Raw genomic sequence first — 24,478 nt, 5'->3', positions numbered from 1 at the left:
GCTGACAGGGAGCAAGATGTCCGGTAGCCTTAGCTTCGTCCCTGGCTTTACGAAGTCCTCTGTAACACAACACAGAATTAAGAACAACAGATATTCTCTGCTCTGAAGCAAGTTCCACAAAATGAATGCTTTTACTCCCAGTAAGAGTTAATATCCTGCTAGGGAACAATATGAAGAAGTTTGCACTGTTCTTGTCAGAGCTATATGTTTGCTGGAGACAAATAGACCCCAATTTCTAATGTTGTTGGTTCAGAAACATCCTACCTTTTTTTTCTAAATTAAATTATAAAGGTACTATCACACCTGCAGCTAAGCATGTTAACTACAAAAGAAACATTTCAGGTCATTTTTTTAGATTTTCTTGTTGTGGGGGGTTAGGGGAGAAAAAGAGGGAAGTAGCAATTTTCAAATATTGGTATCCTAATTTGAACATCAATATGCTGATACAAGGGTCAAAATTGAGACTGATTGTGGGTAGGTTGCACTAGGCTCAGACTCTGAACAGAGCTGCAGAGCTATTTCTAAGGACTCACCTAGGTAGCTAGGTCAGGCGAGTCTATCACTTATACTCTTCAATCCATTCTCATCCATGTTCATTAAACTTTTGTGTGTGCGCCAATTAGCCTACATACATCTGGGTGACACAATTTGTGGTAGAAGATGGTTTAGTCTTTACCTTTTGATTAAGGATACCAAAAAAGTAGGCTCCACCTACTGTTCCTTCACTTTGTCAGACAGTAATGCTTATTTCATTTCCTGAAAACAGTCTGTGAAATTCCCAAACTACGGTATAAGACTCAAGTGATCTAATTAATTAAATGCAAAATTTATTAAGGTGCCAAGTACTTGATTTGTGCTCGTGCAGGCAAATTGTCAATAACACATCTAAATAGCCATTTGAGGCACATTTATCGTACTTGTGCTTAGAAATATAACTGCATCTTTAGGAGTTCTCTGATGTGGCTCTGATAGTAGCTTTCTTTTAAATAAGAAAATAGATATAGAGAAAATATTAATTTTGAAGTTTACTTATTGTGAGATTCCCCAGGGCTGATCTCTTTTTGTATTTAAAATGTCACCTCAGCCAAGGCCACAGAGCTTCATTTCTAAATCTTTTCACCCAAACTACTTAACAGAATCTGGACAGTATATTGTGAAAAACTGTGTTTCTTTGACAATCTGGTTAAGTTCTCATTTAGTAAGAAATACATTATCTATTCTCCCGAGTCTGGTACCTAGCATATCCTATAATCAGGAAAGACCATAAGCCTATGCACTAAACTTGCTTTCAGGACAGTGCATCTCCTATCATTAGTTAATTTGCTCCTTCAATAGTTCTAACACAGGCCCATTGCCATCGATATCCACCTCCCAGTGGAAACACTTTCCTTTAAGCTACCCTGTTTCATCAAGCTATTAGATGTCCTAAAATCCCTCGGAGCCCTAGATTAGTGAATTTGAACTTTTTTTAGTATTTTATTCTTGACTTTCACCCTTCTGAGAGATGTTTGTAGGTGAATGATTTCTCTGCAGTTTTCAAAGATTTATTGGTTTAATTTAATGTGGCTCTGAAAACAGAATCACACATTCTTCCCCTCCTTGACCAGTTAGCATCCATGAACACTACTAAAGCTCCTACCTTTTCCTCATAATCTACAGTCCCTTTCATCCCCCAACCTCTCCCTAAACCACATATCATTTTGCAGCTCTAAATTCAGACACTGCAGCCAGCAGACCTAACATTTCCCTTTCCCTATGCTTCATCATTAGAACCGCAAAGGAGAAGCAGTTTCTCTACAGCAGCTAGAGCAGGTGAACACATTTTTCCAGAACTGGCCACTGACTCGTGCTCTGTGCCTAACCTTATCTTTTGCAATGCCATTTACCTATTTCATTGGAGCATTAGAGACATAATACCAGAATTCTTAGAGCAGCGGTTCTCAACCAGGACCCATTTGTAAACACTGATGGCTAGTCCCGACCCAGCGCCTCTCACCCCTGACCTGCTGTCCCCTGCCTCCAGGCCCCATCCTCCCAGTGTGTGGGGCAAGGGGTGGGTGTGTGAAGCAAGAAGGGGGTCCCAAGCAGCCCCTTGCAAGCAGGAACTGTGCCAGCCTGCAAGGGAAAAGCCATGGTTTCCCATGTTTTTCTCCTTTAAAACAAGAATCCATTTTTAAAGCTTATTTGTGACCCTTTTGACCAGAGGCCACTTCACATACATCTTTGCAAATACAAACTAGAGGAAAGAAAGCATCAGTGTAATATCCTAAGATGGCAATGTGATAGTCTTTCTGGCTAAAGTATGATTTAGAGTAATTCAGCTGAATGCAGGGAAAAAGGAAGTGCTTATACATTGGTGAGAAACCTGTTACCTAGTTTGACAGTTCAGGAGAGATGGGAGAGGTAAGAGAAAGGACCCGCAGTCCTTTTGAAAAAAAGAGGTTCTGCTGTCTCATACACACAGAAGTCTTTTAGTCTCCCAAGTTTTCAGTCTGTTAAACACAAACTAGGAATCTTTATTCAGCAAGAGAGTCAGAATTGGTGCTGTTTAAAATGCTACTCAGTAATAAACACTTGCCTTCAATTTTTATTTTAATATCTATCAGATAAACATGATTACATTACAGCTCCAACTTGGACAACTTAGCTCTGCTGTTTTAAGTCATTGTCCACTTAATGTTTTCATTCCAGTTGCCAGGACATCATTCTGAAGCATGATGCAATAAAAGCCACATTGTTACCTCACAATTCTGTAACTTCATAAAGAACATACCAGCAGTAGGCATTTTCACATAGGGTTGCTGACATAATAAAATGTAGGGCAATAGTGTGAACTTTCAGCATTTAGTTAGAATCTCTTTACACTGGCAGGCCTAACTTTGAAAATACAGTAAGGTCTTCACCCCAACTCCCATAGATTTAAAATGGCTGACATGAGCTGGAAGACCATGGACCGTGGTATCATGGACTGGCTGGACAGCAAAAGAGCCAAAATCTTGAGAGTCTCCAATGACAGGGAGTCATTTCAGGTATGGAGAAAGAAAATAGGACACTTATTTTCCTTCAACATCTAGACAGTTTGTGGCACAAATGTGTAAAAGAAAAGTGATTAGCATAGCTCTCCTTAAATGAAATGATGTGCAAAATAAAAATTCAGCAAGGTTATTCTCATTTTCCAGAGTTCAACACACAAGAAATAAAGTTCTTGTGGATTTGTCACATTGAGTAGCCTATCTAGGGCAGGTGACTGGGGCAGCTGCCTTAGGTCCTGATTTTTGGGAGGGTGGAGGGGGCTGGGGGGAAGGCAGGAGTAGAAAAAATCCACTGCTCCCACAGCTACATGATTATGTCAGTGGCATGTTGGCAGTTGGAACAAGTGTCGCAGATGCCTGCCCTGGATTGTGTTGTTATGCCTCTAGTCACATTAATGAAATTAAAGATAAAGTAGACATTTAACTTACCTCCCCAATAAAGCATATATACATTTACAAAACAGTGTTTATAGTAGAAATAGCCACAATCATAGCTTTGACTAACTTGTTCTTATATGTCGGTATGGTATACGTTTGAACGTACCTAAACTGCCCAAATAACTGTTGAAAACTGACTTGTTTAGAACTGTGCATTTTGCTCACTTGCTATTAAGCTGAAGAAGATTCGGAGATCACTCGACACTATGAAGAGCATGAATGATACTCTAATGAAGCAGGAAGAAAGAAAAGCAAAGAGATGGCTAGTAAAGCAAGCTGAATTATTACCAGCACCATCATATAAGAACTTATGTAAGGTAATGAACTTCTTTGCTAAGACACATGATGAAATATATAAATGCTTCATGATAAAATACGCGCTACAGGTTCTGTACAAATAGTTGCACGTTGCAGACATAATTGGTAATGTTGCAGTATATAGGCTGCACTAGTAATGTAGGCCACAACTTGAGAGGGGAATTTATGCTCAAGAAAATGAGTCAGCTAAGTCTTGCTCTACCCTAGAGTCCCCATCCTGGGCCTGCTTCCAACTGAGCAGTTATTTGTGCCAGATCCTCAGCAGTTGTAAACTGTTCATTTAATGCTGTAGCTCTGTTGCATTAAATTAAATCTGAATATCAGAACCCATTTGTGTAATGTTTAATGCCTATCTAAAATTAGACCTTAAAAATGCAGGGAGTTGCATCATTTACCAAACAGTGGGCTTTTTTATTATTACATAGAATTTCTTGCGAACACAAGCCACAGGAAAGGAAGAATTTAGGTAGCACCTCCATATCTGTAAGGTGATCCAGTGCAGCACATTGAATCCTGTGGAGCTACAGCAATTTACACCAGCTCAGGATTCACCTCTCTGAAAAGAGCCAGTCCTCATGTGATCACATGAGAATTCATGCATTTCCAAATAAATGCAAGTTGAATGGAGAATGACTCCAAATTCACTGAGGCTAAAGTGCTGCAGAAAGTTTTCACACTTGAAGAAAGCAAACATGGGCTCAAGTTTGGCTTCCCATCAACTTGACTTAGATGTGAGTTTCTGGCAGCTGCCTCTAGTTTTTTAGCATTACACAGAAGTAGAGAAAAGTTCCACTATTTTTACTGTATTGGCTACTTCCACTAAGCAGAAAACAAAAAATCAAACCCCAAACAAATCTGGAAGTGGAAAAGTCCACAACCATTCTGCTGATGCACTCTCATCACTGAGGCTGTGTTGTGGCAGGAAAGTCTGTCCACCGTCATTTTTTCTTGGCAGGCATGAGGTAGCAGACTACAACAGGGGAGGAAGGTTTTGTTTCTATTTAAGATTTGTTGCCTATACTTTGGCAGTATTTGTGGTTTTGAATGTGTACAAGGCACCTAGATAGGGATTTGGAGAGTTTCATGAGAAGGAAGGGTAGAGAAAAAAATGGGTTGGCTTTGCTTTTTTAAAATCAGGATGATCTCAGACAAGGCATTGCAGGGTATTAAAATATACCTATTAATATAAACACTCCCTTCACCTGCACATCCAAATCTCCCACCAGCTGTAAATGTGTCCTTCATTCTTGAAAAATGTTTGAATAAAAGGCCTAAAACATGTTCTTTTTGGCCCCTTCTGTCATATCCGTGGGACAGATTTTATCTGGCTCTAGAATTTTTCAGATTTCAGAACTTGGTGTCCTTAAGTAGCAGCCCCACATCCCTTGGGGAGCATCTCTCCATTTCTGGCATCTGCCTCTCACACTTTCTTGTCACTGCAAAGTGAGATATATATATATTTTTTTTTGTTTTGTTTTGTTTTTAAACTGGTGTATCTACTACTTTCTGTCAGTGAAAGAAAGAACATACCCATAAGATACAGAGCTTTTAAGTGCCTATTTCATCCTGCTATTAAATTTAAAATGCATACTAATAAGGATTATACATTTATAACACGTTTATCTTAGCAAATACTGGGGAAAAAACCGACTTTTTTTTTAAAGCTGTCACTGTATACTAGGTTTTTTTTTCCTTTCATACTACATACACCTATAAAATACTCATTGTGATCATCCAAACATATGAGAGCTGCATCTACCCAAGATAAGTTTCCATTAAGAATTAAGTAAGAGAGGTACTGTGCTTCTGAGTAATCAATCTCCAAACAAACAAACAAAAATGCTCCCCAGCACACTACACACATCTGCTCCAGGACAGTCCAATTGCTCCACACATAGGGCTGCTATGGCAACATGTCACAGGACTACATTAAAAACATATTCCCAGATCAACTTGGTTTAAGGTTAAGTAAATATCAATAATTTCACAATAAAAACCATGGCAGGATACTGCATACCACTTTTCTTCCTTCCTTTTCATGTAAAAGATTATTTGTCAGCCTTTGAAGAAGAAACTTTCCATTATTACGCATTTTAGCAAAATCCTTTAAAACGTTTCAAGAGTGTAGCTTATACACAAGAATTCAGTAGGTTTTAAATTCATGGGAGGTTAGAATATTCTGCCTTAAGATCACCAGAAACAAAAAATGGTCTAACACAGGGTGCTAAATTTCCTAAAGGACTTATTCTTAATTAATTTGTAATTTATAAACTAAATTAATTTTATAGTCACAGAGAAAGTGCTGTAACTTGGTTAGGAAATGCTGCATTCTTCTTATATAACAGTGGTTAAGATCCCTGCTGTAAGTGCAAGTCTCAACTCACCCATAATTTTGGAAGTGTGACCAGATCTTCATAATGTATTTTTATTATTCAATTACAGTCTGCAGTAATTGCTTGTTCTTGAGAATTATCCCTGAAAGGAAAGCAAATCACTGTTTTCCTGGGGTTTGCCAACAACTTAAACTGGTGGTGGTCACTTGGAGCATATCTATATGGACAAAATGCAGTGCAGAGCATAATTTCTTGAATGAGGTCTGAATGAGCTAGTCCAGATACAGGAAGCAGTACAGTCCCATTAGCACAGTCCTCCACCTAGAGTAACATGCACTGCTGAGGAGGCTAAATTAGCCCAGAGTGCTAACTTACTGCTGTGCTGTATAGCACTGTGGTCTGTGCTACATACCCTTAATACCACTGTAGCAAGCAGATTCATTAAGTTTAGCACCTGTAATTACAAGGTTTACAATAACAACGCACCATAATTGGTGATACTACGCATTAGTGCTGGCACATGCTTTTATGTGACACTAACGGGCAGTTGACTAATTCTACTGCACATTAGCGCATTAGCATGGGTTTTGTCTGCCGCATGAATGCACGGTAGAATTAGTTCACTGCATCTTTAGCATCTTGTGTAGACACACCCTGTATTTGATTAAATTAATTTTTTTAAAAACCCTGTTTTGCTTTTAAAATTCCTTTGAGGCTAGGGACAGACATTACACATAAACTGGTTTAAGTGATCAGAAAGTGGTTTAAACATGTAACAGAACAGATGTTCAGTGCACATAAACCAGTTTGAAAATGGCTAAAACCAGTTTCAGATATACCTGGTTGAATGTAGTATCAGACTTAACTGATTTGGGTCAAACCAGTTTATGCAACATCTGCGCCAGACTCCTTCCTGGTTTAAGTTAAATCAGAGTCCCTCAGCATCCCCGCACGCTTTGCTAGGCAAGGCTCAGCTCTCTGCTCCAGCCCAGCAGGGCTGGCCCCTCCCCACTGCTTCCTGGCTGCATCTCTGGCAGAGACTGCAGACACAGCAGGGTCTGCCTGGCTCCCCCGCTCCCCACCTTCCCCGCTCCCTGTTCAAGCAGGGATCCCCCCTCCCCTCTGCCTTACACAGACACCTCTCAGCATTAGCTAGCATACCACATGCTGGCTACAGGTCAAACCAGTTTATGCAATGTCTGTCCCAGACCCCTTGCTGGTTTAAGTTAAACCAGACTCCACCCAGCATCTTGGCATGTTCTCTGGGGTGGGCAGGGCTCTCTGCTCCACAGCAGAGCAGGCCCTTCCCTTCTGCTCCCTGGCTGGAGCTCAGCAGAGACTGCAGGCCTCTGCCTGGCTTCCCCCTGTTTCCCCCTCCCCTCACCACTCCCAGCTAAGCAGGGATTCCCCCCACCCCTGTGTCTTACGCAGATACCTCTCAGCATTAACTAGGAGATTGCATGCTGGCTATGGTCCGTCCTATGGCAGATGGGACAAAGGCAGAATCAACAGGTAGCTGGTAATGTCCCTCTGTTGTTTTCTTAAAGGGTGGGACAAAAACTGAGTTAGGACTGATAAACACTGTGTTATCAGTTCTCTGCTGGGCTGATCAGAAGGAGTGTCCCTAATCAGAGCATCCTGCCAGGGCCTGGCCATGCCTACTCCTTCAGCTCAGTACTGTCCAACGGAAGGGAGGGCTGCTTTAGCACCCTCTGGTTTCTAGCTTGAACCACTACAGGCATGTGACTGCATTTTTGGGATGCCTGTGCAGTTACAAACTGATGCAGCCTAGCCAGGTTAGACTAACCTGCAAAGATTGAATCAATTCAGACTCAGGCTTTTTTAATGTCTGTCCTTATCCTGAATGGTTGTGTCCAAAGCTTTCTGAGTTGGGCTGGCATCTACATGTTCTGCTGAAACACAAAAATCTTTTATAATACATATAACTAATTGCTGGGAATTGATTACAAAAACCGGGAATAACTGGGACTTTATTACAAAAACCATTTGTTTTATAGATGCCATCCAGTAAAATGACCCCAGAGGCAAACCAAGCCATTCAACAGGTTTCTGGGAGACAATCTACTGAAACTCCATGTAGCCAGTTTGGTGACCATCTGGCTAACTTTGTCAGCTTTCTGCGACGTCCAACAAAAAGAACAGGTTGTAAAAGAAGATTATAACATTCATGTCATTTTTACAAGGACTGATTTACTATCCAGTTTAAGATAGAGAATCCATTTTCCTTATTGCAGCAGTTAGGATGTCTCTGACTCTGAGGAGAATAGAATTCTCTCTTTGGTTTATTGGCATAGCCATGTAAATCTAAATGATAGTTTAAGAAATGCATCCTGAACAGTAAAATATTAGTTTTTCTTCTTTCATTTAAATATAATTAAGAGAGAATGTCCATGGAATAGAACCTTGTCAGAGTATAATGATTGCCTGCTGATAGATTAATGGCAAGGTGAAAAAGCAGCGTTTTGTGAAAGTAAATTTATGTTTGTACTTCTGTGACTTAGATTATTGTTATACCAACTGATTATCATTTAAACGACAACCAGCTGACAGACTGGTGCAGCAAAGCCAGAGCAGCTACTGTTAAGGGCCCTTCAAATAGGAAAGCTACTACATTCTCGTGGTCTTGTACAAGAGATGCCGACTGCGCAATAGCATCACATGACAAGAAGCTTGATGTGATGCTACTACGCAGTAGTCATGAGCTACTGTTCAGTCAGCGTCATGAAAAAGCTGTTCTTCAGCGCAACTGCACAGTAGCTCCAGTTACTGTGAAGTCATTTAGTACTTGCTTATACAAATACTAAATGACTGAGCAGTAACAACTGCACAATGAGCATCTTGTGTAGATGTGGCCACTGTCTATGAAAAATGGTGCTCTTGCCAATGAGAAGTCTCCCTCCAGTGATCATACAATGCTTATTATTATGAATAAGTAGGCTTCTGATTGAGTAATTAATTAGAAATTAAAGGTTGAGTCATCAAATGACAGACTGAACAAATACCAACTGTGTGTGTTCTAAAATCTGAAAGGAGAAAGACATCATGATAACAAGTGCCTGAGACTTTGAGTGGTCAGTAGTGTAAGCATATCACAGACGGAGCAACTAACCTACTGACTATATATACAGTGCCACATCCTTTTATACCAAATATGTAAGGGTAACTGAAGCAGCATGGACCAGCCCTTTCTAAGCTAGCCCATTTTTTCCCTTCCCTTGTTGCATAGGCTTTTAGCCTGCAGTAAGTTTCCAATTCTCCGTTCGTGTGTCATTTGAATGCCCTCCTTTTATATTCAGAATAATTAAGCATTTGTAACAGTTGCTTTTGTCAATGAAATGCATTGTATTTTACTACCTACTGCCATTCCCATTGCTTATTGCACTAAATGGTCCTTAGGAAAAAAATTCCATATTTCTATAAAAGGTTGTTCATTACAAGGACAAGTTCTCATGTATAAATAGAGGGAACACAGTGCATATGTTGTCTCATCTCTTACTGGATGTACTCACTGATAAGATGCTGCAGGTCCCTTTATAAAACCTGTCATTCATTCCCAGGAATGGAACTCCTGGTCCATTGCTCAACAAAACTTTGGTCAGTTTTCTTACATGGTTTGACCCTTTAAAGTGCTAAGTGCCTGCAACTCCTGTGGACTTGAAATACCAATTGCATGTGCATTACTATCTGAAAGGAGGAAAGATATTAAGGTGACAAGTGTCTTAGATGCATCACAGGGCCTTGCAAAATCAAGCTCTTGGTGCACATATTCAGCCATCAGTCACTATGGAATTAAATCAGTATTTTCAAGTGACTCTCTTTTTCATCCCACTTTTCCTGCACCTCTATGCAAGCCAAAACCTACACACCCACTATTTGAGCACTAAACTCCTTTGACCATCAAAATGATTTACAACTCTGGGCTTGTAGAGGCAAGTTCTCCCACTTGGAACATACAGGTATTTGCATATTTTCAGCAGTATGCACAAGTGCCTGTGACTTCACCAACAGTACAGGCTATTCAATTTCTGCAGGCTTGTCCAAAGTATCAGGCCTACACTTGAAGGGTGTTAAACTGTAATTTTGGTGGGATTGCAATTATTTGCTATAATTTTATATTTTCATCTGCCTCAAAGATGGTGCAAATTCAGCCATGCTCAACCTGGCTGAGGATATCTATGTATGAGGAGCAGGCAAGTCATCAGAAGAAAGATCCAAAAGCCAAAATGAACAGTTAAGAGGCAAACTATGGACTGCAAGCAACAGTCATATTTTACTTTGCATGTTTATAGCTTTAAGGAGCAGAACTACACAGAAGAAGAGACTGATAAAAGCATCAAGAGAAATTTAATGCCAGTGGCAAAATGAGAGCATACAGCACAGTCAATGCATATGGGGGTATAAAGTCAGCATTGGTCTCGGACGAATATACAAGGGAACCAAGTGTAAAGTAGGGTGATAACATTGCTCTACTATTCAGAATGCTGTGTTTGGTTTAGGTGTTTGAAATTTAGAAAGGGTGTTTAAAATACTAGAGAAAATATACAGGGCAAGAAAAGTGATAGAAGAATTAGAGGATAAGATGTGTGAGGAGACACTGTGGGAACTAAACGTATATAGTCTCAAAGAGAGAAGGCTCAAGGGGCCTTGATCACGGTCTATAAATACCTTCAAGGTAATAATATAAATGAAGGAAGGGAATTCTTCAGTCTCAGAAGATAGCAGGACAAGGAGCAATGGCCTGAAGCTAAGGAAGGGAAAGTATAGGAGAGATTCTAGGGAAAAGTTCTTAACTCTGGCCTCAACTGCACTGGATGAATTCACTGTAGTAAGAAGCAATTGTTCCTGCCTCCACATGAAGAAGTGCTCTAATCAATTTGTCAGGGGAAGGAATAACACAAGGTCCCTTCAGAATTTATACAGCACAACTGAGTGTTGGAGTGGACAGAACCAGTGACACACATGGAGAGCTGTCATTTGTGACGTGATGTTGACTCACATTATTCCAGAAATATAAATATCTGATTCTAATAAGAACAAAGATTTAAGAGTGAAGGCATTTATGCAATGGGGCTGGCATGTGAAAATGTGTTGACACAGCATCACTAATTCTGACAGCGAGGCAGCATTGTCTCTCCACATACAAGATACACCCTGCTCCTTCCATATTTGCAGATTTTTCTCCTCCCTCTGAGAGCAATATTTCAAATGATATTTTTGCTTCTTCCACAAAGATCTTATTATCCAGTGCATTTAGTGGTTTCCCTTCCATACATCTGCTTGATTCAATAGAGAATGAAAAGTAAGAGATGAGACAAAGTAAGAGATGTCCCCAAATGAGACTCCATAATATACAGCAGAATGACTGCTGATGTAGCTCATCTACTAATAGAATACATTCAGCTGTAGAAATAGTAAGAGTATCTCCAACTTCCTCATGCTTTTCAGTTATGCTTTAACAAGGGGAACCTCTGACACAAAGATCAGGCTTTTTCCAGCTCAAAGGACTAAACCAGAATGATCCTCATCATGCTAGACTACAGACCAAACACCAATTTCAGGCAGTTGTACTACCTTCTTGTCTTTCATTCTGCCTGACATTTGCAGTAGTGGCAGCCTACAAGCCCTGTGGCACAAGAGGAAATATCTACAGACTTTGAGAGGCATCTGCAGACATCAGAGGCAAAACAGGAACAGCAGAATAGATGAGAGATGACTGCAAAGGCCATGAAGTGACCTGATGTTTTTTAAATAGTTTGCCTATCGGCTTGAGACACGGCTGGAGGCAAGATAAGGCATCAATCCAGAGAACTAGAGCAGAGATACAGAAAACCACAGTAGGGCATTCAGATATTCTGCAAAGGTTTCAAGTCATTAGGAGTACAGCAATTATAAATTAAACCTTGGGAACCCCAATGAATCCCCAAAGGTTCTAAGACAAGGGACTGTAGCCAAACAAACTCCGCTCCTGTCTCTGTTTGCCAGTAGGAAACCACACTCTCTCTTTCTAACAAAACTCTTGCTAGAGTCCCTGTCTGATACTTTAAAAGCCAACCATCACTCTCCCTTCTTACCTCACCTCAGCCACCTGCCAGGTCCTCCTGATCACATGGTGCCTGTTCCTTTCAGCTACCCGGCTAAAACTATAGGGAGTTATATTAAGTAAGCTACATTGAGATTCAACTTGCCCCTTGTGCGTAACATCAGTGTGAAAAAATAACCCAAGGTTTCAACAGGTAGTTCTCTGCTTTTTTATGCAAATACTAAACCTTCAGCATCAGGGTGCCACATCTACACTGAGCTGCAGTGCAATTAGGGATACCTGAACTAGCTGTGGTATCAGAAACAATCTAGCTCTAGGTACACCTGTGCACTGACCGGGCTTAAACCTGCTCCAAATCAGGAGCAAGTACAGTGTAGCTCAAAGAAGCGCAGTTGCAGGTTTACAAAACTCTAGACTTTTGCTTTATCTCATGTCTAACATTTGAAAAAAAAATAACAAGCTACATACCCTCATATAAGTTCTCTTATTAAAGTAGTTACATGTTACTCTAGGGTCCCTCCCAGATGTACAGGTAAAGACATGATAGGATCTGATGCACAATCTGCACAATAGCACCTTCTGCCATGCCACATGTCCATAGCAGAAGGAGTTATCAAACATCACATCCCATGACATCTTATTGCTGGTGCAGGGGGAGCCCAGAATCATGATTGTGGACTCCTCCAACATTGTTAAGTAGCATTCTCCTGTGGCTGGGAGCTCTCTCAGCTGACCAGGCTCCCAACCATGGCCTGCACCATGATGGGGCTCCTAGCCACAGGAGGCACCTGGCCAGATGTTCAATTAGTGGTGTCACAAGAACCAGCCACAAAGTTATTCCACATTTTCTGTGGAGTAACTTTGTAGCTTATTCCTTATTTTCTGATGGCATTAATTTATTTAATGTATGGCTAGACTGCAACTTAAGACACGATTATCTTGTTAATCACATCCTAAGTGTAATGTGTGGCAGGGGCCTAGGAGTCTTAACATTAGAGGCAGCCAAGTTTGGAAGAGTTTTTGAATTTGTAAATTTTAAACAGCTGAACAGGCCATTTAGTAAGCAGTTAGCCTACAAAACGTTCCATTTCAGTTTGCTTTAAAGAGATGCTAAGGCATTAAAATGATGTTTAAAGGAAGACTTAGATAAAATATACCTATTGTGCGTATCAGTTTTAAAATGTCATGTAAGTGTAAAAAGAGAATGGTACAAGATTTCCTTAAATATTCTGGCATATATATATATATTTGTATTTGATTGAATGACCAAGCAGCTTTATATAACCACACTTTTTTTCAAAGTGTCTTATTTGTGTGTTGTCAAGAGACTGAAATGACTTCTGGGTAAATAAGATGCCATTTTAAAAATTGCTTAATTATACTTGATATTTAACTTGACAGCTCTGTAGCCATTTTGGTCTCTCAGGAAAACAACATACATGTTTTATGACTTTAAAATAAGGATTTCTAATGAAATATTAGCAAATAGAAAAAAGAAATGAGTCTCCAGTTTCAAGAGATGGTATCAATTTGCATGCATAAGATTTCCACCTGCACGTTAACACAGGCACTACAAAACACTTACAAATTGGGTAACTGGTCATTTAAACTCTCCAATTTACATGGATGATGCTCGCAGTTCCTTGGAAACTGACTGCAGTGGTTCCCTTAAAAGACACTATGAAGAACTGGGGAGGGAAGCCCCTGCTATTTTAATATACTGTATATATAATATTAATACTAAGATTATTTTAACTCTTTCTCTATCAGAATCCTGCTCTGAAATGAGCTATAGGCTTTATTCAAAGCCCTAGTAAGTCAAGAAGTACCACTACAACCAACAGGACTACTTGCATAACCAAATTCTTGCTTAAATATTTCCACAAGATGACTATAACAAGAGAGTGGATCATTTCATTACCCTTAGATCTGAATTCACTTTTATAGCTATAATTGTTTTCCTATCATAGGTGATATTTTAAAAATCTCAGGGTTTCCCCATCTTTGCAAGATAGCCTTAAAACTAATATACTCAAAAATCAGAAAAAGAATTTTTTTTTGTTTTTCAACTGTGCCCAATTATTTTAAGGTTTAGATAAAGAGAAGACCTTTCCAAACACCTAAGTTAACAAAAAACAAAACAGTGATAACCATTAAATCCTTGACATATGGCATTAGATTTCAGTGTTTCTCATATATTAAATGTTATATAACTATATCAGCTCCTGGTAAATAATGACCTTTTTAAAATAGTAACTTAGTTGTACTGGATCTGAGTTAGCTACTGCAAAAAAGAAAAAGCAGAATAATTTTTAAATATGGAAAATACTTGTTGACTAGCACTTATTGGAGGTTTCATTCTTCAGCAACTCCATTCACAGGCAATACAGATCTGAAAGGCTACCTTAACTTGATGCAAGGCTACTTAATTTCTACTTGGCATTCACTGTAATCAACCTCATCTTGGAGATGGCATCTATTATACTTCCAGACTTCTATTTTGAAATATTGTAATAAAGTAAAATAAGCATCAATAAGGACTTAGTACACTTCTACAGCTCTACAATTCCATTAGTATATGACATTTTTCTCCAAATGTGTATAATATTTATTAATAGCCTCTAGACTTGCTCTACCATACTTCTTTATCTTATACAACTGGGTTGTATAAAGATAAATTAGCTAAAACTTGCAAGGTGGTCAGATAATATGGTAAAGGAAGGCAGCCCAGAAACATAAATAGATAAATAGTTCAATATTTCTGTTCTTTTTCAGACACAAAACACTCCAAAGATGTAATTCCTTTCAGCAGAACTGACCTATCCTTAAAGACAGTTTCAGCAAAAAATTCTTACGGCCCCCAAGTCACCTCTTACAATATGCATCCTACAGCTAGCATTTCCAAGAAGGGTAGCAGTGCCAGACGACTTAACATGGAAAACAACAACTTATCCACACGAGATGCAATCTCAAGGTTTCCATCTTTGCAAAAGTTATCGGTAACAGGAGACAAGCTCTCTTTTTCTAAACTTGCTCTGCATGACCCATTCTATGGATCCCCAGCAGCTGAGAAGAGAATGAAAAGTATCTTCGAAAGCCCTTGGCAGGAGGAGAGACTCAAGCAGACAGTGACACTACCACAGATCAGACCTGAAGAATTTTTGAGCTGCAGGTTAGAAAAATGTTTGTGAAAATAGCAAAATCATTGGTTCATAAATATAATGGAAAAGGTATAATGGGTGTCATTAAAAAGTCGCCATCCCAATAGCTTGCACACAATTTCATACAAGTGTTCATATTTAGCTTCTGGAGGTAGCCGGGGAAATAACTACAGTATCTCACACAGCACTGTATACTGCTGTTGGCAAATGAGCTTTTAATGGCAACTTTTTATATGTGGGCTGGTTCCAGTCAGCTACTGCTTTATAAAATGATGATGAATGATAATGAGAAATACTTCAATGCAATTAGAACAAATCTGAAGTACCCTATCAGCTAATATTCTGCTTCTAGAGATCATAAATCTATAAAGAAATATTTAGAACTGAGAAAAGAACAAAATGTAAATATACAAAGTAACCAACTTTACCCTAAAACTTCAGCTTGTTGGGACCATCAATTAGCATTTTGGGGTTGGCAATTGCTTCTTTCTTCCATAGGATATGACCATATAAAAAATCAGCAATGGAATCACTTTTAACCCATGCTATTGTAATACCTTGACAATAATGATCAACCCATTCAGTCCACTGGTATACAGGGAATTAAAGGTCAGATTTTCAGCCTGGCTCCCAGCTGCCTGGAGAAATTTTGTATGTCCATTGCTTTGCATACAGTCAAGGTCTACACTCAGATAAATAGATTGTTATAGAAGTGGGAAAAAACCTTAAGGCTAACATCTTGCCAGGGGCATGTCTTGGGAAAGGGCAGCTTGCTGTAGGGGGCACACACACCATGAAATTAAACCCCTGGCCTTTTGGCAGGCCCCAAGCAAATAATGGGCGAAGTAATGGCTTTTCCTACCCACCATAAACACAGTCCTGTTTCTTTGTGGAATCATGCCCTTCTAGTAGCTGGCTTTTAAAATTTGCTTCCAGGTCTCTTAGGCTAGGGATGACATTACACATAAACTGGTTTAAGTGATCAGAAACTTGTTTAAACCTATAACAGAATAGATGTTCAGTGCACATAAAGCAGTTTGAAAATGGCTGAAACCAGTTTGAGATAAGTCTGATACTACATTCAACCAGGTTTAACTGGTTTGGCTCAAACCAGTCTATGCAATGTCTGTCCCAGACCCCTTGCTGGTTTAAGTTAAACCAGACTCCCCCAGCATCCCAGCATGCTTTTGGGGCTGGGCTCTCTGCTCCACAGCTGAAGCTCCAGCAGAGACTGCAGGCATCTGCTTGGCTTCCCCCTGCTCCTCCTCTCCCTTCACTACATCCTGCTAAGCAGGAATTCCCCAGTCCCCTCTATCTTACACAGACACCTCTCTGCATTAGCTAGCATACCATATGCTAGCTACTGTCCATGCTATGGGAGACCGGACAAAGGCAGACAGGACTGTGTCTGTTTAGGGCTTTTTGGAGCCAGACAGTGCATAGTGCCCTGCTGAGCTGCACTGCATCTGCGCCCTGCCTCAGCCACACTGCACCCTCTCCATGGGACAGCTGCTGCATGGGTGCCAGGTGGGGAGGGCGATTGCCACTGCCCTACACTGTGCAGGGTGCGGGGGGGAGGGGGGAGCGGGGCGGGGGGGTCGCTGCCAAGAGCCCTGAGAGGTCCTGATCACTGCTGCTACATCAGGTGAGTGCGGGGATTTTTAAATTGTTTTTTAAAGTGCCGAGAGGCTGAGCCAGGTGGAGGATGGGGCTGGGCAGGGCAGCCATGGGGGCTTCTCCTGTGGCTCCCCTGGCTGTGCTGTGCTGTGCTGTGCTGCGCTGAGCAGACTCGGGTGCTGGCACTGGTCCCAGCTGGCAACGGCAGTATGCTGTCATCCCATGCACAGATCTGGGGGTCCGTACGCCCCGGGAGGGCTGAGGGGCTGTGCCAGACTCCTCCTGGGGTTTGCAGGCCCCTAAATCTGTGTGCACGATGAGAGCAGGCTGCCGCCCCTCCCCCAAAGCACCGGGATTGGAAGAGACCTCAGGGACAGATCACAGACACTGGCCAGCTACATAGTTTCATAGTTTCATAGTAGCTGGGGTCAGGAGGGACCTGAACAGATCATCTAGCCTGACCCCCTGCCACAGGCAGGAATGAATGCTGGGTTCACAAGACCCCAGACAGGTGATCATCCAACCTCCTCTTGAATTTGCCCAAGGTAGGGGTGAGGACCACCTCCCTGGGAATATGGTTCCAGATTTTGGCCACCCTAATTGTAAAATATTGCCTTCTGATCTCTAACCTAAACCTATTCTCCATCAGCTTATTACCATTATTCCTCGTCACCCCAGGTGGTGCTGGGGAGAAAAGAGCTCTGCCTATTTGCTGTTGATCCCCCTTGATGAGTTTGTAGGAAGCCACCAGCTCCCCCCTCAACCTCCTCTTGCTGAGGCTGAACAGGTTCAGGTCCTTCAGTCTCTCCTCATAGGACCTGTCCTGCTGCCCTCTCACCAAGTGGGTGGCCCTCCTCTGAACCCTCTCCAGGCTGGCCACATCCCTTTTGAAGTGCAGTGCCCAGTACTGGATGCAGTACTCCAACTGCGGCCTGACCAATGTCGCATAGAGGGGGAGTATCACCTCTCTGGACCGGCTTGAGATGCACCTTTGGATGCATGGCAAGGTATGGCTGGCCTTGCTGGCTGCAGTCTGGCATTGGCGGCTCATGTTCATCTTGGAGTCAATAATGACTCCAAGATCCCTTTCCACCTCTGTGCTTTCAAGAAGGGAACTCCCCAGCTTGTATGTATGCTGTGGATTCCTTCTTCCAAGGTGCAGCACCCTGCATTTGTCTACGTCGAACCCCATCCTATTTTCGTCTGCCCACTTTTGTAGTACAGATGTCAATATCAGAGCAGTCCTTTCTCTTGTCTTCCCCCTCCCTCTTCTGAGTTTCTGCATTTCTGCAAGCCTGGCTCTGAAACATCTGAAACATTTCTGAAATGTTTTGGATGGTTTCGTTTCGTTTTGGAGATGTTTCGGAGCCTTCCGTTTCGTTTCAGTGTTTTGGGGGCTGAAATGGGCCGAAAAACCTCCGAAATGAAATGGCTGCCAAAATTTCTCACAGCCCTACTATCTAAACTGTTTTTGAAAGCTTACAAGCATGGAGAACAACTTCTCTAGGTAGTTTGCATCAATGCCTGGCTGCTCTCAATTAAAAAATTCCTCCTAATCTCCAGCCTAAATTTCCCCTGCTGCAGCCTGAGGCTGTTGCTCCTAGTCCTGGAAGGGGAAGAAGAGGGTTGTGGGAACCTGCCCCTTAGTGATATAGGATCAAAGAGCTGTTCATAGTCTTCATTAGTGTGGTGGCTGCAAGTTCATGAGACATCATGAACCTCTGGGTTACACAACTAAAGTGGTTACCTCCTCTGACACTGCCATGAGAAATAATTTTGCATTGTGCGGTTGCTCATATCTTGCTTCTTTCCCATGCTTTTGGGAGAGAGGCTGGGATGCACTGAGAATACTTGTCAGGCCACTGAAAAAAGTTAGCATCAACAGCTTTGCCATGAGGAACTGCAGTCTAAAGAAGAGACTTACAGAGGCCTCTCACCTCCAAAAAAAAGGCATTAGGCACATGCCATGGAACATTTTTTTTAATCAATTCCCAATCCTGCCTAATCACACTATTTTACAATTAGATGGTACACAATCATCCTGTGTAGTCTGAAAAAAAATAAATTTTATGCATATTAATAAGAACTCAGTACTTTGAACACAAATGCTTCAAGTGAGGCACTTTAACAGGTAGCCTTAAAGGTGCTGAGGACCCACAAGTTGCTAATCAACTTCAAAACACCTATACTTCATTTTCTAAAGGTAGATTTCTGTACAAACCTCAAAAGTTTGAAGATTGTAGAAAAGTCTATGGGAAACTTGAAAGATACTTCTGCTGTTTTCTTTTTTTCTTTCTACAGATACCTCCGTTTGTCACAAAGCAATATTAACACCTTGCTACAGCTGTGTAAGGAATCAGGAGTTCATATGGAGATTCACCCACATATGAAGGAATCTGAAATCAACATCAATACTGTTCTCTCTTCAAACCTCAGTACAGCACTGTAGAGCTTTAATTCTCTCACCAAACATTTACCATCATTAGATCAGCCTTTAATTATGTAAAGTTATGACAACAGCATGTTAAATCAATTCCCATCTGTTTTCACCCTTGAAAGCACCTAATGTTTTGATTTTTTTAAAAAGGAGAGATCACTCCTCAGTTCTTTATGATAAGACTTTGTAATAATTTCTTTAAATAGGATGAGGAGCTGATAAAAGATTTGGTAAACAATATTTTTATGAACCAAACAACTCTTAACTACCACATTGTGAAAATTAATTTATCAAAAAAAGATAACTAATTGGATAGTGTTATCTGAATAATCAAAAATTAGATCCACTTACTGTAATGTTGTATTCTACTTTACCCCATCAGCTCAGACTTCAGGCTAACTGGTTGGCATTAGAGCTACTCATCTCCTGTTACTGGCACTCATATCCCTAACGACTCACTGGTCATAAATAAAACTGTATTAGCAACATCAAGCCATAAGAGGGAACCCTAAAGATAACTGTTTAACCTAACCACCTCAAAGGCAGCACAACATGCTTATGGCCTGATCAAAAGAGCTGAGTACATTCTACAACCTACTTCACATGCAGGTTTTGTCTAGTTAGGCAGACTGAGATTTTTTTTTTTTTATAGTGTTTCTGTTTTTAGTATCCCTCCTCTTCAGACTGGTAAGATGAGATACAAGAGCCATGTTATATATATTCAATTTTCTACTTATTCCAAACAAAATCCAGTTTTACCTCCTACAGTTAAAATATTTTTAACTCTACAAATATGCATCAAAGGAGATTTTTAAAAAAATCATCTTTAAAACCATGCTCTGGTTTTGGCAGCATTGTCTTTCTGACCAAGGGCTTGATCATGAAATACCCTTTATCTCCAGGGGACTCCAATAGGAATGGCAATTCAGCACCATACAGGAGTAGGCCCTATAGCTCTGTCTAACTCATAACATGCTTCATGGGCTTGCTATAGCAGCTGCTCCATCCCCTTTGGGGCAGATCCTAGCCTTTCTATATAGGGCTAGTACTGATTAAGCACTTTTAACCAAGCACACTCAAAAACTGATCCTCTGCCTATTTATGCTCAAGTGATATAGGTGCCCAAGTCCCAATAACTTTCAATGGGCCTTTCAGGTTGCAGAAAATTCCATTCAGAATTCAAAAAAAGTCATATTGAATGTGGGATCATAATACTGAGAGAAAAAAAATGCAGGATAGGAATGCTCAGTGAGCATTTTAGCTTAGTATGAGGTTATCCAATTTGGCTGCAGACAGGCTCATAACTAGACTGTGTCTAAAATGAAGACAGTGGAATTATTACAGAAAACTGTAATTGCTTTTGATTCATCTTTTTGAAGGTGTAAAAATCTGAACTTTTTTGAACTTCTGAACTTTTTGCATCTGAACACTATTTATGGCTTGGCAAAAGATACAGTCCCTGTTGATAATATATGCAAAAGTGCCCCTTTCCAATCTTCAGTACTTACATTAGAATGACATATTAACATTTCTGCTCCTTCTGACCCATTCCCAACATGTAAAACATAAGTATTAAATTTTGTGGGTGAGCAGATGAGATAGATTCCACATTTAATAACTACAGCCTGATTTTTATACCAGTTCTTCATTATATATCAATCAGGCATAACACCACTGAAGTCAATGAGTTTACATCAGCATGTAAAAGAATCAGAATCAGTCTATACAGTCACAGACAAATGGAAAATCTGCTCCCTAGAATTTACAAAACAATGGCCGTGTCTACACAAAAGGCTGACTGTGCAGTAGCCTGAAACTATTGCACAGTAGCATTGCATGGTAGAAACCATGACATGATGTGACACTACTGTGCAGTAGTCTCAGGCTACTACGGCACAAAAAAGCCATTCATCAGCCCTACCGTACAGTAACTGTGCAGTATAAACAAGTACTAACTTACTGTGCAGACAGCATCTCATGTAGACACGGGCAATATGTCCTACTCTAGCAACTTGGTAGTAGGTTTTAATTTGGTGAGCATGCTGCAAATGGTTCTAAGTTACATATGTTACAATTTTTCCTCGCTGAAATGTTATGATTTTATAAAGCAAAACGCATATTACTTTTAGTAAAATAAGATTTCCATTCATTATAAGAATTAAAAAATCACAGTTACAAAGCTCACTGTTAAAATGTTGCTCAGCTTCTCCAGCTCCAAGCTTATTCAGGCAGACATCTTATCCTTGTTCAATGCCTAATTCTAACTGTGGGATGGGTGGTATACCAATATAAACATTTAACAACAAACAACAGTGGTTAAGGATTCCTTATATTAAACAGAGTGAAGGACACAATTTTCAAACTGGTCCTTCATTCTTATGGGTGCAATTCTGGATGTACCAGAGATTGACAGCATATTTTATATTTACAGTGAACACGCAGGACAATCAGTGAATGAATGAAATAAAGGGAAAAACTGAGGGCAACAGAATTGGTCAGAAACTTAAAAGAGTTTCTTGTTTGCAGGAAATTTCAATATCTGAAACATTTTCATTCCCAGTTGAATTTTTTTTTTAAATGTGTCACAAAGCTGAATTTTCTTGACAGAATTCCAAAATGTCTCATTTGGAATCTTTTTTTATTCTTATATTAGGTCAGACAGGTAAATGGTAGCAATAGCATAACATATGACACACAGAAGTATTGTACATCAGACACATGAAGTAACCTTTCTGCTCTATGCAGCACTTATGAGGCTTCAGGAGGAGTCCATTTTTGGGCACTAAACTTCAAGAAAGTTGTCAACCAACTGAAGAGAGTTCAGAGGAAAGGAACAAATATTACTCAAAGTCCAAAAACCATGATTTTACGACTTGGGTTTGTTTAGTTTGGAGGAGACATGACTGAGGGGACATACAAGTCTGAAAATATATAAAAGGAGGAATGCCTAAACTGTTCTCTATGTCTGTTGGGAATAGGACAAGTAATAATGAATTTAAACTGCCATAAGGGATATTTAGCTTATATATTCGGGGGGAAATCTTTCTAATAATAAGAACCATTAAGCATTAGAACAGATTATCTAAGGAATTTGTGAAGGTTTTAAGAAAAGGTGAAACAAATATCTACAAGGAATTATATAAGTACAGCAATTTTGCATTAAGAGCAAGAGACTGGCTTAGGTAACCCTGTCAAAGTCTATTCCATTTCCATGAATCTGTAACTTAATAGCAGGACTATTCTATCATTTTTAGTTTACTTATTTCATTGTATTTTTGAAATCATTAGGAACAACTGCTACTCAGTACTGATGGAAACACCCGTCTCTTCTAAGTCAGAAAGTCTCCCATTTGCTACACAATACAACAGATTTGACTTATTTTAAAAATAAAATTAAAAAGTAAACTATTTCATCTCATTATATTGCATAATACAAAACCAGTTACATACTACATTATAGTCTCCAACTACTGACATGTCACAAAATATTGTAAAATAAAATTCCAAGCACAAGTTTGGAATTTTCCAAAATGAAGACATTTCTAAATGAAAAAGATTAATTTTCCAAAGGAAATTCCACTGAAAGTGGTTCTGTGAAGATTTCAATTTTGTCTAAACAGTTTTTTCAAGTGTAAAACTGTTTTAATGAAAACATTTCAACAGGCAGCATGGGACAATGCAGTGGGGGGTGGAAATTACAGCAACAAATGGAAAGACCTAGCTAAAAAATGGGGCACAAAATATAGAAGTTTAAAGCTGGTCACTTTAAACATTGAAATCTGGTCAGCAATACTCACTACTTAGCCCCATACCAAAACACTGCACCATGCGGATTAAATATTACAAACTGTTCTGTATAAAATGGCACAGAGCCAGTATATACATCTTATTTACACCAAAGCCAAAGGGTCCTTTATGTCAATTAACATAAAACATCATCTCTTAAAGGTTTCTTCCCCCAGAGCCAGCCCTGCAGGTACATTTGTGACATTAGAGTCATTGTGAATATGTGCCCAAACACTACTGTACTTCTGTATAATACAAGATATAGAAGTTCTACCAACTACAACATCAGGCATCATAGCCTCTTAAAAACAATCAAGATTAGCAATTACATTTCATGGTTATGAGTTCCGAATACCATTATGTTCTAGCTCCTAAGGAGAGCCAAGCTGGCAAATCATCAAAATCTGCTGCCACATTACAAACAACGCTGTGCAGAATTTCAAAGTTTTCATAAACTCATTGTGCCAGAGGTTAAAATCCATTGTGCTAAAGACATACTTATTTCCTGCATATGAAATGTTAGTTCTTTCTGTGTGGTTTTATTCCATCTTCCATGCCCAGTGTAAATCATCAGTTAGAGGTTTCTGACCTATTAATGCGTCTGTAATATTTTCCCTTTTCCTCCAAACCCCTATTCTATCCAAGGGATAATTTAGCCAGCCTGGAACGGGGAAAATAGTTTATAGTTAAAATAGTATTTACCCAGTCAGGCCTCTTTTCTGCTCTCTTCCTGCTAAAACATCATTCCCTGCTACTTACTGCCCTCCTTAAACATAAGCTAAAGTTATTGCTAGCCAATAAATTAACAATAATATTGTTTCAAATAAATGGCAATAGGCAACTACAAAGTAATGTTAACTTTCTCTGCCCTTCTTCCCTTACGCTCCCACATTCTCTCCCACCATATGTCACAGTGTTAGACATTTCATTGCTCTTTGAGAACTTTTATTTTACCTGTTGTGATGCAAAAATAGGTTTCATGGGGTGCTACATGATGGATTCTGTGGTGTTTCCTTGGTAAAATGATGTGCAGATCTTGTAAAATTGTGACCCAGAGAGGCAGCCAGCCCAAACTAGGAATGGGACCACTTATGAATCTGATTGGTCATTGTGACAAAAACAGTTAGTGCAAATAGAAAGCACTCCCAAACATACATCTCATATATAGAATCTGTAAAGAGAAAAACACCAAATTCAGTTTTGAAAGCAAAATGTGCATAAGGCAAGATTACATCACTCTGTAATAACACAGATACATTAATAAGAAACAGAACACTCGATTTCAACAGCTACTG

The 24,478-nt window shown here is 39.9% G+C and overlaps 1 protein-coding gene across 1 annotated transcript; it reads left to right on the top strand.

The window, feature by feature from the left end:
- Nucleotides 1–2,770: 2,770 nt before the first annotated feature.
- C10H16orf78 (chromosome 10 C16orf78 homolog) lies at nucleotides 2,771–22,758 on the top strand. The gene is made up of 5 exons (XM_006273200.4): nucleotides 2,771–3,029; nucleotides 3,647–3,787; nucleotides 8,140–8,284; nucleotides 14,958–15,354; nucleotides 19,262–22,758. The coding sequence occupies exons 1-5, from the start codon at nucleotides 2,925–2,927 to the stop codon at nucleotides 19,407–19,409; spliced, it is 936 nt and encodes a 311-aa protein (XP_006273262.1). The 5' UTR covers nucleotides 2,771–2,924; the 3' UTR covers nucleotides 19,410–22,758.
- The last annotated feature ends 1,720 nt before the right edge of the window (nucleotides 22,759–24,478 follow it).

Source organism: Alligator mississippiensis, chromosome 10, assembly GCF_030867095.1.
Source record: "Alligator mississippiensis isolate rAllMis1 chromosome 10, rAllMis1, whole genome shotgun sequence".
Classification (NCBI taxonomy): Eukaryota; Metazoa; Chordata; order Crocodylia; family Alligatoridae; genus Alligator; species Alligator mississippiensis.
The sequence above is the reverse complement of the archived record's forward strand: the minus strand, read 5'-3'. Positions and strand labels throughout refer to the sequence as shown.

Bases quoted from the DNA above. Each gene is read 5' to 3' on its own strand.
- C10H16orf78 (XM_006273200.4), top strand. From the start codon at position 2,925: ATGGCTGACATGAGCTGGAAGACCATGGACCGTGGTATCATGGACTGG. The intron at 3,030-3,646 runs GTATGGAGAAAG...CTTGCTATTAAG, and splicing joins ATGACAGGGAGTCATTTCAG to CTGAAGAAGATTCGGAGATC. The intron at 3,788-8,139 runs GTAATGAACTTC...TTTGTTTTATAG, and splicing joins CATATAAGAACTTATGTAAG to ATGCCATCCAGTAAAATGAC.